The sequence below is a fragment of the Mus pahari genome, chromosome 2 (genome assembly GCF_900095145.1).
Source record: "Mus pahari chromosome 2, PAHARI_EIJ_v1.1, whole genome shotgun sequence".
NCBI lineage: Eukaryota > Metazoa > Chordata > Mammalia > Rodentia > Muridae > Mus > Mus pahari.
Window position 1 is genome coordinate 80,179,957 of NC_034591.1, and position 14,438 is coordinate 80,194,394.

Genomic DNA, 14,438 nt, shown 5'->3' on the forward strand with positions numbered 1-14,438 from the left:
TTCTTCTTCTTCTTCTTCTTCTTCTTCTTCTTCTTCTTCTTCTTCTTCTTCTTCTTCTTCTTCTTCTTCTTCTTCTTCTTCTTCTTCTTCGCCATTCCTATTTTGTTCTATTCCTGGTATCCAAGTGCTTCTGGTCCTCCAGGCAGTGTCAAGCATGGGCTTTGACACTTCAAAGGGTCTCAAGCTGGACCAGTCATTGGTTGACCATTCTCCAGTTTCTGTGCCACCCTTTCCCCAGCATATCTTGTAGGCAGGGCAAAGTGTAAGTCAAAGGTTTTGTGACTGGATTGGTGTCCAAATTCCTCCACTGGAAGTCTTGTTTAGTTACAGGAGATGACTATTTCAGGCTCCGTAATCCCCTATTGCTTGGAATCTTAGATTGCTTGGAGTCTTATTGCTTGGAGTCCTCTAGATTCCTGGGAATTTCCATCACACTAGATTTCTAGCTCATCTCTGAAATGCTCCCAGTCCCAGTTGTTTCTTCAAGTACTCTCTTCCTCCATCCGCCAACCACCTGATCCCTCCTGTTCCTGTTCTTACCCCATCCTTCCCATCCAGCTATGATATCTATTTTATTTCTTCGTCCCAGGAAGATCCATATGCCCTCCACCTGCAGCCTTCCTTGTTACTTAGCCTCTCTGGGTCTGTGGATTGTAGCATGTTTATCCTTTACTTTACAACAATTATCTACTTATATGTAAGTACATAAGATGTTTGCCTTTCTGAGTTTCAGTTACCTTATTCTATAAGTTACACCACTGTATTCTGTACAGCAAGTTAACAATACAGAGAGGGCCAGCCTTGGGTATATACTAGATTCTAGTATAACCTAGTATACAGTGTATTATCTCCTTTAAAGCCTGAGTATATGTGTGAGCAACTTAACTAATACATAGGCTCTATAATCTTCCAGCACTCTGTCACTAATGTCTTTTACTTTGAATCCTCAGAACTGATATAATTAGATGCCAAACTGCAATGGTCCCTGGTCCCAGGGTTCTTAATAGTTAGGGTATAGTCATGAGGAAAGACACACTTGACCTTTGTGCCACCTCCTTTAGCCTCACAGAATCCTCTGCACATAGGCAGAGACTTGTGAGACACAGAAGGTACTTATACCTAAGTCAAAGGGCAGTGAAGACATTGTGAAGATTTGCGATGTCACTGAAAGTCATTGAAAGATATAGCTGATACCAATATTTATTTAAATCATAGTGTTCACTGTTGATGGTTTTGAAAGGGTTCTTCTTATTTTTCTGTAACTTTTCTTTTTTCATTTCAAAAAGTAAAGGATGGTAAAATACTGAACAGGGATCTCTATTCTACATCACAGAAGCAAAAGTGTGGCACCTGTGTCTGTAAAAGCAAACAAAAACAATATTAACAAGGGCCAGAACAGATTTTCCAACATCTTTCCCCAGTGAGCGGGTAGCACAGAATTAAGTAGCCTGGGAAAGAGAAAGTAGAAAATATAGAGGTCCCACTGCTCATGGTTGGAGATCATGAAAATGATTATGTCCCATGTAGGCAGTCACATTTCAAAGGCATAGACACCTTGTAGTTCAAGAGTTTCTAGCATCTGCTCATGTATCCATCTGACCCACAATAGTTGACAACAGCCTCTTCTGAGGCATGTGTACAAGACCCTGTTCTTCTTGCTCTTATTAAGTTCTGCACATTCCAGACCATCATCTTCACTAGGTCATTGAGGTCATTGCAGATCAGCCCTAGAGTTCTACTCCTGTATCCTGAAAAACAGAATGACCAGGTTTGAACATCAAGGACGTTGCTGTTTTATGACTGGATTTAACTGAAAAGTTGTCCTGTCTCCTTGCTAGTTCCAAGAAAATTTAAGTTTCATTTGAAGAAGTTTGTTTCTTTGGCTGCTGTTCTCATTCTTCTGATTCTTCTGATGTGTTTACTTGTACATGCTAATTAAACAGAGGAAAAATAATCGATGTGAGCTTTATGGTTTTGATTTTGCCTCCCTGTGCACTCCCTGGCTTTAGTATCATTAAGCAAGCCCAGTGATTTTCTCTTTCAGTTTTGCATTTTATTATGTAAATGATTATTATTATTGACATCAAAATCAGTCACATGATGATGTTCAAATTCCTCTGACCCACTTAATTAATTCATGGACTAAGCTTGATCCACCACACTGTGTCGATTTTCTTATAATAAATTACATTGCTTTTCCATTTTAAAAGTTAACGTTTATCCTCCTTTCAATTTCATTATTAACATTATTTTGTTTCCATCATTATAACCTCTAGATTTATGTTAAGTTTATACTTTTTAAAGGTAGTGTTCACATTATTTTAAACTTTTTAGAAATCTATCTTCCTAGTTTAAAACCATTCTTTCCAAATACTCCTTTATAAACCAGGGATAACAAAAGTGGTTTGTTCTTCAAACTCAAGGTACACAGAAGAGTGCGCAGTGGCTATCATATGCATCTCTCAAAGCACTGCATCATAATTGTTGTTCTCAAAATTCCTAGTGTGAAACAGTGCTGTTTGTCTGTCTTAATATTTGTCATGCACTGTAGGCCTTATTCAAATGATCATAGTCTACTTCAGTGTCTTGAAACATTTTGTTCTCTTCTCTTTTGGGGGACTATAACAAAATTAATGAACCTTTTAATTTCCAGACCAAGGCCACACAACTCCTAGTTGAAGTAAGTGAAAGGTGAGGCATACTGGGCACAAATATACCATCTCAGCATTGGCAGGTAGAAGCAGAATGACCAAGAATTTAAGGTCATTCTTGGCTTCAGAGTAAGTTCGAGGCCTGCACTGAATGGTGTGTGTGTGTGTGTGTGTGTGTGTGTGTGTGTGTGTGTGTGTGTGTGTGTGTGTGTGAATTTGACATAAGCTAGAGGCATCAGAGTGAGAAGAACCTCAGTTAACAAAGTGCCTCCATGAGATTCAGCTGTAAGGAGTTTTCTTAGTTAGTGATCAATAGAGGAGGGCTCAGTCCATTGTGGGTATGTCATCCCTGGGCTGGTGGTCCTTGGTTCTATCAGAATGTAGGCTCCAAGCCAGTAAGCAGCCTTCCTCCATGGGCTCAGCTTCAGCTTCTTCCTCCAGGTTTTGTCCCTGCTCGAATTCCTGTCCTGAAATCCAGCACTTAAGTTTTAAAAGTTTTTACAATTATTTTATTTTATATATGTGCTTTGCCTACATGTGGGCCTGTGTTTCTGGTGCCTGCCAAGACAAGAAGTCATGGTATCTTCTGTAATGCAACTAGAATCACAACTGATTGTGACTCACTGGCAATGAAGCCCAAGTCCTCTGGAAGAACAGTGTCCTTAACTGCTAAGCCACCTCTCATGTAACCATTGTTTAATATATTTTGAGGCAGGTTTTATACTTGAGGTAAATCAGATCTAATTTCATGTTTAAAATTTCATTAAGAAACATGGTTTATGGTCTTTCCCACATGTCTTTCTAGCATTTTATCTCATGATGCTTGCCTCTTTGCAGTACTACTTCAGTGGCAAGTGTTGTAATTACTGCATAAATAAAAAGGAAAAAAATCATTTTAATCTTGCCATTTTCCCCTGGCATTGAATAGACATATGCAATGTATGAAATTTAAATATAAAATATAAAAGTTAAAATTAGACTTAGACTTATTTCAATTAAATTTCTTGAAAAAAATTTTTTTTTTGTTTTTCTTTTTTTTATTATTTTCTTTATTTCCATTTCAAATGCTATCCTGAAAGTTCCCCATACCCTCCCCCTGCTCGTGCTCCCCTATCCACCCACTACCACTTCTTGGCCCTGGCCTTCCCCTGTGCTGGGTCATATAAAGTTTGCAAGACCAAGGGGCCCCTCTTCCCAGTGATGGCCGATTAGGCCATCTTCTGCTACATATGCAGCTAGAGACACAAGCTCAGAGGGTACTGGTTAGTTCATATTGTTGTTCCACCTACAGGGTAGCAGCCCCCTTCAGCTCCTTGGATACTTTCTCTAGCTTCTTCATTGGGGGCCCTGTGCTCCATCCAATAACTGGCTGTGAGCATCCACTTCTGTATTTGCCATACACTGGCATAGCCTCACAAGACGCCACTCAGAAATCCACCTGCCTCTGCCTCCCAAGTGTTGGGATTAAAGGTGTGTGCCAAAACCGTGCGAGAATGTCATTCTTGAGTATGAACTTTTACATAAACTTTCACCACCCCCTCAACAACTCTGTACCCCTCCAGTCCCTCTCAGATTCACAATGGTTTCATGGTTTCTACTTTATTTTCTCTCTCTCTCTCTCTCTCTCTCTCTCTCTCTCTCTCTCTCTCACACACACACACACACACACACACACACAAACACAACTAATTTGAAATGATTTATTGTTTTTCATAGGTGTAATATATTTAGGTTTGGCCACTTAAGATTAGAGTTATCCTAAAGAAGACCAATTTTTTCCTTTCTGAGAATCACTAGTAGCTAGTAGATCTTCATTTATTAATGGGGCCTTTTAGGATTACCCACTGTATATTGGCAAGTCAATTTCTGGTGCCATTGAGCAGGTATTACATAGGCAACCATATTGTTTCATTTGTGGGTGGTCAGTTCTCTATAATATAAAGAAAATGCTATCCCCAAAAGATATCTTAGTCTTGTTGCTTTTATAAACATCCCACTCCCTACTCTAATGTTTTCTGAACCTAAGAGAAGAAGTTGTGTTGTATTCATATCAAATGGGATTAGATTCTCCTGAATCAATTACTTTCTATATTTTGACCAGTTGTGAATTTCTGTAATGGTCTTAATCTACTGCAACATAAAGCTTTTTAAAATGAGGGCTATAGGTTATGCTTATCTGCTGATATAAGTATTTAGAATGGAGTGAGAATTTGTAACTATTTAGGAAAATAGTTGTGGGTTCCCCTCTGGGTGTCTATGAAATGGTCCATGGTAGTGTTGACTGTACTAGGCATGAACTCCCTTATATTGAACAGTCCTTATGTCCACTGAGACAAATGTTAATTGCCTCCTGATATATATGTCACACATGTACTGTTGGAGAAATCTTGCCAGGCTGGCCGGTTGCTATAGTTCATAGGCATTATAGCTATGGAGGACTAATGTTCACTCACCTTTGACAGCAGGCATAGCATTTCTAGGCAAGATGACAGCGAATCCTCAGGGAGGAGCCTTCAGGTCAGTTCCAGTCTGTTTCCTGTAAGTCCTGTATCCTGTGTGGCATCTTTCCTTAAAGTTCTGAGAAGCAACAAAGTATATATTTAGCTTGAGAAGTCTATTGGATTCCCGCAAACCAACAAATTTACTGGAGGTTTGCATGTTTGGCACTAAGGTTATTGTTCGTCTATGTCTCTTAAGAAAATAATTTTTTATTACCCTTAGTGGCATAAGTTCATTTAAACATACAGGCACACATATAGTATATATAAACACATTTCAAATATATGTGTATTTTATAAATAAATACAGATTTTAAGCTACAACCTTTTAAAAATTTAATAGCCTTTCTATATACCAATTGCAAACACAATGAAAAAGAGATCATAGGATTGCTGCTGCTCACAGTACCTTAAAAAAGTGATACAACTAAAGACTAAAACTAAGCCAGGAGATCACCAGGAAAATTACAAATCTTGAAATACAAAGATTGAGAGCAAAAACAGAAAACATAAAATTTAAAGACCGCCCATGCATATGGGTTGATATGGGTATCCATCCAGATTTACTTCGACCATTTGTTGAAGATGCTGCTGTTCCACTACTGTACATTTTTGGCATCTTTGCCAAATATCACATGCTGTAACTAACTGTACTCTTGTTTGGGACTTCTGTTTTGTTCTATTCATCTGTTTGCCTCTCTTTGTGTCAGTATCATGCTGGTTTTATTAAGATAGATTTCATGTTTAGCTTGAAATATGGTATAGTAATCCCTCCAGCATTAATATTTTGTTTAGGATTGGTGTGGATATCTGAAGAGTATTGATATGTGCGTGTGTATTTGTGTGGTATGAATTTTAGGACTTCTTTTAACTGCTTCTGTGAAAAATGTTGTGCATATTTTGATTGATTTGGGTTTGCATTGAAATTGTTAATTGTGCCTTTTATAGGATGTACAGTTTTATTCTATGAGTTCTGTTCACCCATAAATATAAGAGGTCTTTCCATCTCCCTATGTTCTTCCCCAGTCTCTGTCTTCAGTTTTACAGTTTTCATTCTAGAGTTTCCTTTGTTAACTACATATTTTGATTTCTCTGTTTTTTCATTTTCTTTGTTTTGAGAGCAGAGGTGTTCAACGATCTCTTTCTTAATGCATTTGTTATTGATATAGAGAGAAGGTTTTTTTTTTTTTTACAAAATTGTTTTTTAATGTTTTTGTATTTATTTATCATGTGTGTGTGTGTGTCTCTGTGTGTGTGTCTGTGTACCTTGTTCATTCCGGATGCCTGCAGTGGTCAGAGGAAGGTCTTGGATCCTTGATACTAGTATTATGGGCGATTTTAAACTACGTGTGAGGGCTGGAAATTAACCTCAGAATGGGAATACAGAGATGATGCTGGCGTGTGAAATTATCATTTTACATAGATAGCATGCATTGTAGACAAGAGACTATTAAAAGCCATTTTATCACTCACATATGCACACTCACACATGTACACACAGACACACACACACACGTCTGTGTCTAGAGTATGACAGAATAAAGACATTATTTTAGAATATTGTACTATGATTACATATCATGGTATTAAACATATTGTATACTTTCTCTAAATTTGGCTTTTATGTGTTTGCTGTTCCACATTGCTGCCCCCTCAAAATTGTGTAATAAGTCAACTTTAACCTTATCCTTCACTTCTGACTCTTCCTGCAAAATCAATGGCTCATCATATTTGAGGTAGTAAGTATTCTGTGGAATTGTATGTTTTACAGGAAATGCATTTCCAAATCTAAGGTGAACTTACATTCCTTCCACAGAGAAGTATAACTTAGTGAAATTTGTAAAATAATATAAACAAGTGTACCCGAAGAATAGTTTATTACCACCCTACAATTACCAGCTGCACAGTGTCTGCAGGAATTATATATTTGGTATGTTCCTTGGATATATGATATAGAGATTAAAAAATACTTCACAGCTTTTCACAGTTGGAATATCGTTATGTACAAGAACAATAAGGTTGAAGACAGCAAGATTTAAAATTTCAGTTCTACTTACTGTCTTGTGTGATTTTTTCTTTTTTCCCCAATTTTTATTATATATTTTCTTTATTTACATTTCAAATGCTACCACGAAAGTTCCCTATACACTTCCCCCGCCCCTGCTCCCCTACCCACCCACTCCCACTTCTTGGCCCTGGCATTCCCTGTGCTGGGTCATATAAAGTTTGCAAGACCAAGGGGCCTCTCTTCCCAATGATGGCCAACTAGGCCATCTTCTGCTACATATGCAGCCAGAGACACGAGCTCAGGGGGTACTGGTTAGCTCATATTGTTGGTCTACCTATAGGGTTACAGCCCCCTTCAGCTCCTTGGGTACTTTCTTTAGCTCCTCCACTGGGGGCCCTGTGTTCCATCCAATAGCTGACTGTGAGCATCCACTTCTGTGTTTGCCAGGCCCTGGCATAGCCTCACTAGAGGCATCTATATCAGGGTCCCTTCAGCAGAATCTTGCTGGCATGTGCAATAATATCTGGGTTTGGTGGCTGATGATGGGATGGATGACTGAGTTATTTTAATTCAGTGTTTACTTCATATTCTAAAGTGACAACAATATCTCTAAAATGACGATTATGTGGATAAATTGAACATATTACTTGCTACAGTGCCTGACATCTAGTCTATATTGAGTTATTTGCATATGCCGTGAGTAGTAATAATTACAGTGGTAAATATTAGAGTAGCAAAGAAAATGTAAATGTAGCTTAAATTTCTCTGTAAGTTTAAAAGCTGTATTTATTTGGCTTATATGTACTTATTTATTATAATGAAAGTTATTTTTTACTGTATTAACATATTACCTCTAATTTGCAATGTAATCACTCAGAGACTTAGATAGGGAAAAACAAAACAAAACAATCAAAGAGACAAAAAAAAAACCAAAAAAACAACAAATGAACTTGTACCAAGTAGTACTTGCTCACAACACTCAATACCAATATACGTTTTGTAACTGAATCATCAGCAAATATAAATCATGATACATCTTTTCATCTCATTTTTCACTCTACAAAATCTATCCATGTTTCTATAATTCATGCACACATATGATTTATTAATTTTAAATTAAAAATCTAATCCATGTGTTTTAATTCAGTCTGAGAAATACCCAGGGAGCTGAAGGGGACTGAAGCCCCATAGAAAGAACAGCAATATGAATTAACCAGTACCATCAGAGCTCCTTGGAACTATACCACTAATCAAGAAAACACATGGTGGGACTTGTGGCTCTAGCTATATTTGTAGCAGAGGATGGCCTACTTGGTCATCAATGGGAGGAGAGGCCCTTGGTCCTGTGAAGGCTCTACGCCCCAATATAGGGGAATGCAAGGGCCAGGAATAGGAGTGGGTGGGTTGGGGGAGCAGGGGGAATGGAGGGGATAGGGAATTTTCAGAAGGGAAACTAGGAAAGGATATAACATTTGAAATGTAAATAAAGAAAATATCTAAAAAAATGCAAAAAAGGAGAAATATTTAATTGCTCACTGCTTGGAAAGGAAAAGCTAAAGTCAATTACATAATCACATTTATAGATTTATTTGTAAAAGGTATCTGTGAGAAATTAAATCAGTTTAACCTTCCAGCATCCTCTAAATCAGGTAGAGAAATTGTTTGGTTACCCTGAGGGTTTAGAGGGTAGCACAAAGTACAGGTGGCTCAGACCTTTGCATTTGCATTTCCTCAGATGCCCCTTTCTCTCTTATTTTGCTGTGAATTCTTTTAAAACATAACGTGATGCCACAGACAAAATGCAATCAGTATGCTGGGAACTATCTCAAATATGTTTCTGGCCTTTAATCATAAATAGTATTTGGAAGATACTACTTTGGAATCGGGCAGGGTTCTGTCCTTTCTGGTCTGGCCTTGTCCCTCTGGTACAGTCCTTTGGCCTGACCTAGCATTCACTGGCTTCATTCTCCACTGATTTTTCATTCCACACTCCTTAACCCATTTTACACTTGTAGCCATTTAGGCCCATCATTGTAGTAAGCTCTCTGACTTCATGAATTCTATTTCCCAAGGAAATCTCCATGTCACACTCATTTCCATTTGGAAGTTGGCTCCAAAATAACTCACCTTCCTGTTGTAGCTGAGGTTATCAGTAGATTCTTCCTTGTAACCTACAAATGTGCCAATCTTGCTCAGTTATAAGACCCACTTTGACAACCATGTGCAAATGCCTGAGATGATGTGGAACATTCCTCGTGCAAAAGCACCATAGTCACTCTTAAACTAGAAGAAAAGATGGCAATGTGGGATGCTCATGACTTGGGAACTAAGCTGTAAATACTTACACTAATTCAAAAAAACACAAAACCACAACCAAAACAAAACAACAAGAACGAAAACCCCCTTACTTGAATGTACAGGCACACACAGTGGTTCATGAAATAGAGATTAAGTTTTAGCCAATTGAATATATTAGCATAGAAACATATAGCTCACTATCATTGTGATTTTTTTCTTGTTTCTTCTTTACTTTGTAGGAAAAGGTGCAGCATTTACAGAAGGCATTTGCTTCAAGAGTAGATAAATCCACGCAGACTGAGCTTCTAGGCTGTGATGTAAGTAGCTATATGAAACCAGTTTTATCTTCTTTATTGGTTTACAGACTTCCACAACTTGTATATGCTGTAGCAGTGTCATGCATTGCCTGAGTTAATTCATTGCTTATTCACAGACAAATCCCAAACATCTTGGAGAGTTGAGAAGGATAATTCCAGGCATCAATAGCATACCAAACTCCTATTAATTATTTTTAAGCCAACATTTCTAACGTGTTTTCCTGAGCTAGTAAATTTTAAGGCACATAGAAGAAACATGCAGAAGAATAATAGATAATTTGTTTTAAAGAAAATGTTAATTTATTTATTAGCAATTTAATAAGATTGCTATATTTTCAATAACCTAAGGCCAAGCATTATTTTTCCATGCAGGCAAGTGAAATAAAAAACAACGCCCCTCCCCCCCAATTTCACAAGCTATTTTACAATAATGTTTTAGCTTTTGGGCTTTGGTGTAGGCAATGCAAATAATTTAATTAAAAGTTAGTAATTTTTATTAATGTAAAATATTTGCTGATAGTATTGTAAAGTGTATTATAACCCAATATTCTTATAGAAACCGCGTATGATTTTGCAGAGCAGATCGAATTAACAATCTTTTCTTAAACATAAATCTAAATTTTGTGTTTTGCTGAAGTTCATGGCTTTATACTCCCTATGCTAAAATATAAAGGGATTCTCTTACTCATTTCTATCTATTGTGAGAACCTTTTTCTTATATTAGAAGTGATGAGTAAGAAAAAAGCACTAATTTGTTGATAAGAAATTGGATACATGCTGTTTTAAGTTTTCTGAAGATTTCAAAGAAATGATGTGTTTATATTTGTATTTTATAACAGTTGACAGAAAAGTAGATGCCATTCTTGTGTTGCTATGTAAACAACCACAGCATTTTAAACAATGTACTAAATACATGCCTACCTAACCAAATAAGTCAGTTTGAATTCTAGCACAAATTATTGTTAAAATGTAATTTTAGTTTAAAAGTATTAAAAGCTATACTTTTCCTGGGAATTTTCTATATTTCTCATTTTCTAATGCAATATTTATTTTCACATTTTCCATCTACATGTTTAAATATTCTACAGATACTAATATTATTACAGCAGCATTTCTAGCACATTTTTATAAGTTATGTACATGCTGTTAATTTCAGTTTTGAGAGGAAAAAAAGTTTTACAATATTAAGATAGCTTACCACAAGTAATACACTGTTTATCTCTTTCATGGGACTCATCCTTCCCAATATAACCATTTCAAATGTGTATGTATGTATCAGTTCTTCGAGTGTAACCTCAGCGTTTATTTTAGATAATAATCTGCGTATTTTAAGTCTAGCATTCAGATATATTTCAAAAAGAATTGTAAAAACATGATCTGCTTTATGCAATAACTGTATTGCAATATGCATCATAAGCACATGTGCACTGCAGGTTAGCCTAAAATCCAGCTACCTCAAAACACTCGATTTTTAAATGAATTGCCCCCAGGAAGGTGAAATTTTTTGGTGTTGTGAAATCTGTGAAGTACCTAGGATGTTATGCATTTTTAATACAAAGACAAGGAACACACTTGTGCATTTTTACTTGATTTGGGAAGCAGTATTTTAGGAACCTCCATTCTTACTGGCTTAGTGACTCAACATAAACAAACAAGCAAACAAATAAAACCACCAGAACGTTTGTGCAATACTGTTAGACTTTTTTTCCAATTTTTTTTATTAGGTTTTTACTTCAGTTACATTTCAAATACTGTTAGATTTTAAGACGCATTGTAAATGCTGGCGAGAACCTACCTATCTGCTGCTTCTTTTGAAAGTCTCTCTGATGAATCATATTCTTTTTCTTTTTGGCACAATTCATCATGGTACTTGGTTTTCTAAATATGTAAATGTATATTTAAAAAGGATTCAGGTACATGGTACTTTGCTTAATGTCCTTATTGTTCTTATATGATGAAGTTCAATCCACTCTTTACTTAAGGCCAAGGCAGAATACTTTCTGGCAGATACTTTCTCAAAGTATCCCACTGCAAGCACTTGTTACAGTTTGGGAGACTGATAGCACATGACAGTGCTTTGTTCATGTTGATGCTAAGCATCTCCTAGTCACTTATTATATAATAGAATCTGCAGAATCAGCAAATAAATAGCTGTCTGGAGCCTTAAGAGAGTAACTGTCCTTAGCTACATGCATAAGATGTAGAGTACTTTCTATATGGAAAGCTGGGAAAAGACATACTGTAAATAATTTAGAACCATGAATTTTATAACAAATAGAGCACATGTGACTCACTCACACTTCTGGAAGAACAGGAAGTACCACCTCTCAACTGCGCTTCATATATGTAAATAATTGAATATATTCAAATGCATTTGAATTAGTAGTTTTATAATATCTTCTTTATATTTTTTCCTAAAATTGTTTTACGTTAGAATTTTATAAACACACACATATGTTACATCTATTCATAATTTTGATAGAGCTTTTCAGTAAAGAGGGTATTTTGTAGAAACTTGTATATCATCCTTGGTTCTTATGTTTTCTTACCTGGTTTTTAAAACTGGCAATATCAATCACCAATTGCTCTTTATGGATTAAATGTGATCATGTGTCAGATGGGTTAGTGTCAGACTAAAAAAAGGCTAGTCACCTTAGTATTCAGGACATGACATTTGCTGCACATTCTGTATAAGAAAGGAATTCATATGATCTCAGAATGAAATACATTAACAAAAGACTACCATAGACTAATCTAAATATTTTTAAAATAAACTTTTACATGAAGCAATTTTATTAGGACTCTTGAGAAGCAATACTTTCTTAGGTGTCACCTGTGATGTTGATAACCCATGGAAGATAGGTGGGTAGAGTTTGGACACAGCAGGGCTTACTCTAAAACCACATCAACAGTTTGACATCCTTCTGATTATATAAACAAAGGTTTCCCCACAGCTCAAAGAATTCCTGTAAATATTTGGAAGCTTGAGAGCTACTGCAAATAATAATTTGATTAAAACATTTGAGTGTGAATAGATAAATTTAGCAGGAAAGGCCTTAAATATTAGGGAGAAAATTCAAGGCTTTGTTAACTTAATATCTTAAAGAAATATTTTACTTCCTTGATATATTTTATAAAAGGTTGCTTTTTAACAAATATGATTATTTTAAGTGTAAATTTTCATTTAAATTAATGCATTCATTTCATTCAGAATAATTCACAAAATTTGTCTTTTAGTATTAGAATTTTAAGAAAAAAGGTCTACTTCCATTTATGTGTTTTAAACTTTTTTATAGAAAGTGTTTACTACAATTGCATTCTTAACATTTGATCACTTTTAAAATGTGTAATTACCAGATAATTCATCAAGTATTAAGTTGTTATGATCAGTTTATGTATTACTAATGGTTTTAACTATTTAAAAATGGCTAGATTGTGCAATCACTCATATTTTTGATCCAGTCCAGACTTACGCTTTAGAAATATAATAGGAACATTTACATTATACATGAAGACATTGAGAGAATTTCTCAGTTCTTTTTTTCTGTGTAGTTTAAAACATTTACTGGCTTGATTAGATTTCATTTTGGAGCTTCTACTGGAAGTTAGTGTACAAATATCCCTTAAATATATTGGACAAGTTTATCCTGTCTCATTTGGGACAGTGCTGCAGGTGCTTGGCTTTTACTATGGTTGTTGATCAGCCCTATTTTAAATGTAGGAAGGTTATTTGTTTACCAGGCTGATATATTTTCTCCATTGTGTAGCTGTTAGTTCAGCATTCTCATTGGCTCCTAACAACCTGTATTGTATTAAATCTTCCAGGCTAGGCTACGCTGCTGCCTTCATCATTCATTGTCAGAACATGTGTATTTATAAGTCATGGAATTTACCAAATAGATAGATAGATAGATAGATAGATAGAGTCTATCTTCAAATGCTCCATTTGTTAATGTGCACTCAATGCAGGTATTTCTTTATATACCTACACATAAAATCATGCATTTAAAGATTTATAGAGCTTTGTTTTAATCAAACAATTATTTTTCATATTGTTTTCATTAAATGCTCAAAAATTGGTTACAATTTCTAACGGGAAACACATGACACAGAATCTAGGCTTATTCAATACTACTGGTCTTATAACATAATTTTGAAAATCTCTTGAATTCATATTCAACAGATATCACTATTTACCTGGAAACTTTCACTGAAAAGCCTCAGACATGTGCAGTTACTTAATCTGTAGAACTAAGGATAGATAACAAATGAAGAAATGATGGACTACATCAGAAGGTTCTAGGTGTATTGTGAAAAGAGGAGACACGGGAAAGAGCTGCTGATTGTGTATGAGGCTGAGTATTGATAGTGTCAGAAGAGTTACACGGGGACACTGATACCGATAGGGGTGAGCTTTGTGACTTGTAAAAGGAAAGAAGGTGACTCTGAGAAACCCTCTTATAATATTCTTCTGAAGACACTTTGAATTTCTTTGTCAGTAAAAGAATTTTGTTATCATTGCCACGGTACTGGGATATGAATAGTCAGATTAGCACAGAGACCATTTAGCATACACAATGGAGTACTACTCAGCTATTAAAAACAATGAATTTATGAAATTCTTGGGCAAATGGATGTATCTGGAGGATATCATCCTTAGTAAGGT

General features: G+C 35.9%; 1 protein-coding gene across 1 annotated transcript in view; it reads left to right on the forward strand.

Annotated features, from left to right (window-relative positions):
* The window catches only part of Ccser1 (coiled-coil serine rich protein 1), a 1,089,958-nt gene that overhangs the window by 583,402 nt on the left and 492,118 nt on the right, over window positions 1–14,438 (forward strand). Inside the window, exon 9 of the mRNA XM_021190473.2 lies at window positions 9,695–9,772. Within this exon, the coding sequence (XP_021046132.1) occupies window positions 9,695–9,772 (78 nt within the window). The remainder of the gene's footprint in view (window positions 1–9,694; window positions 9,773–14,438) is intronic.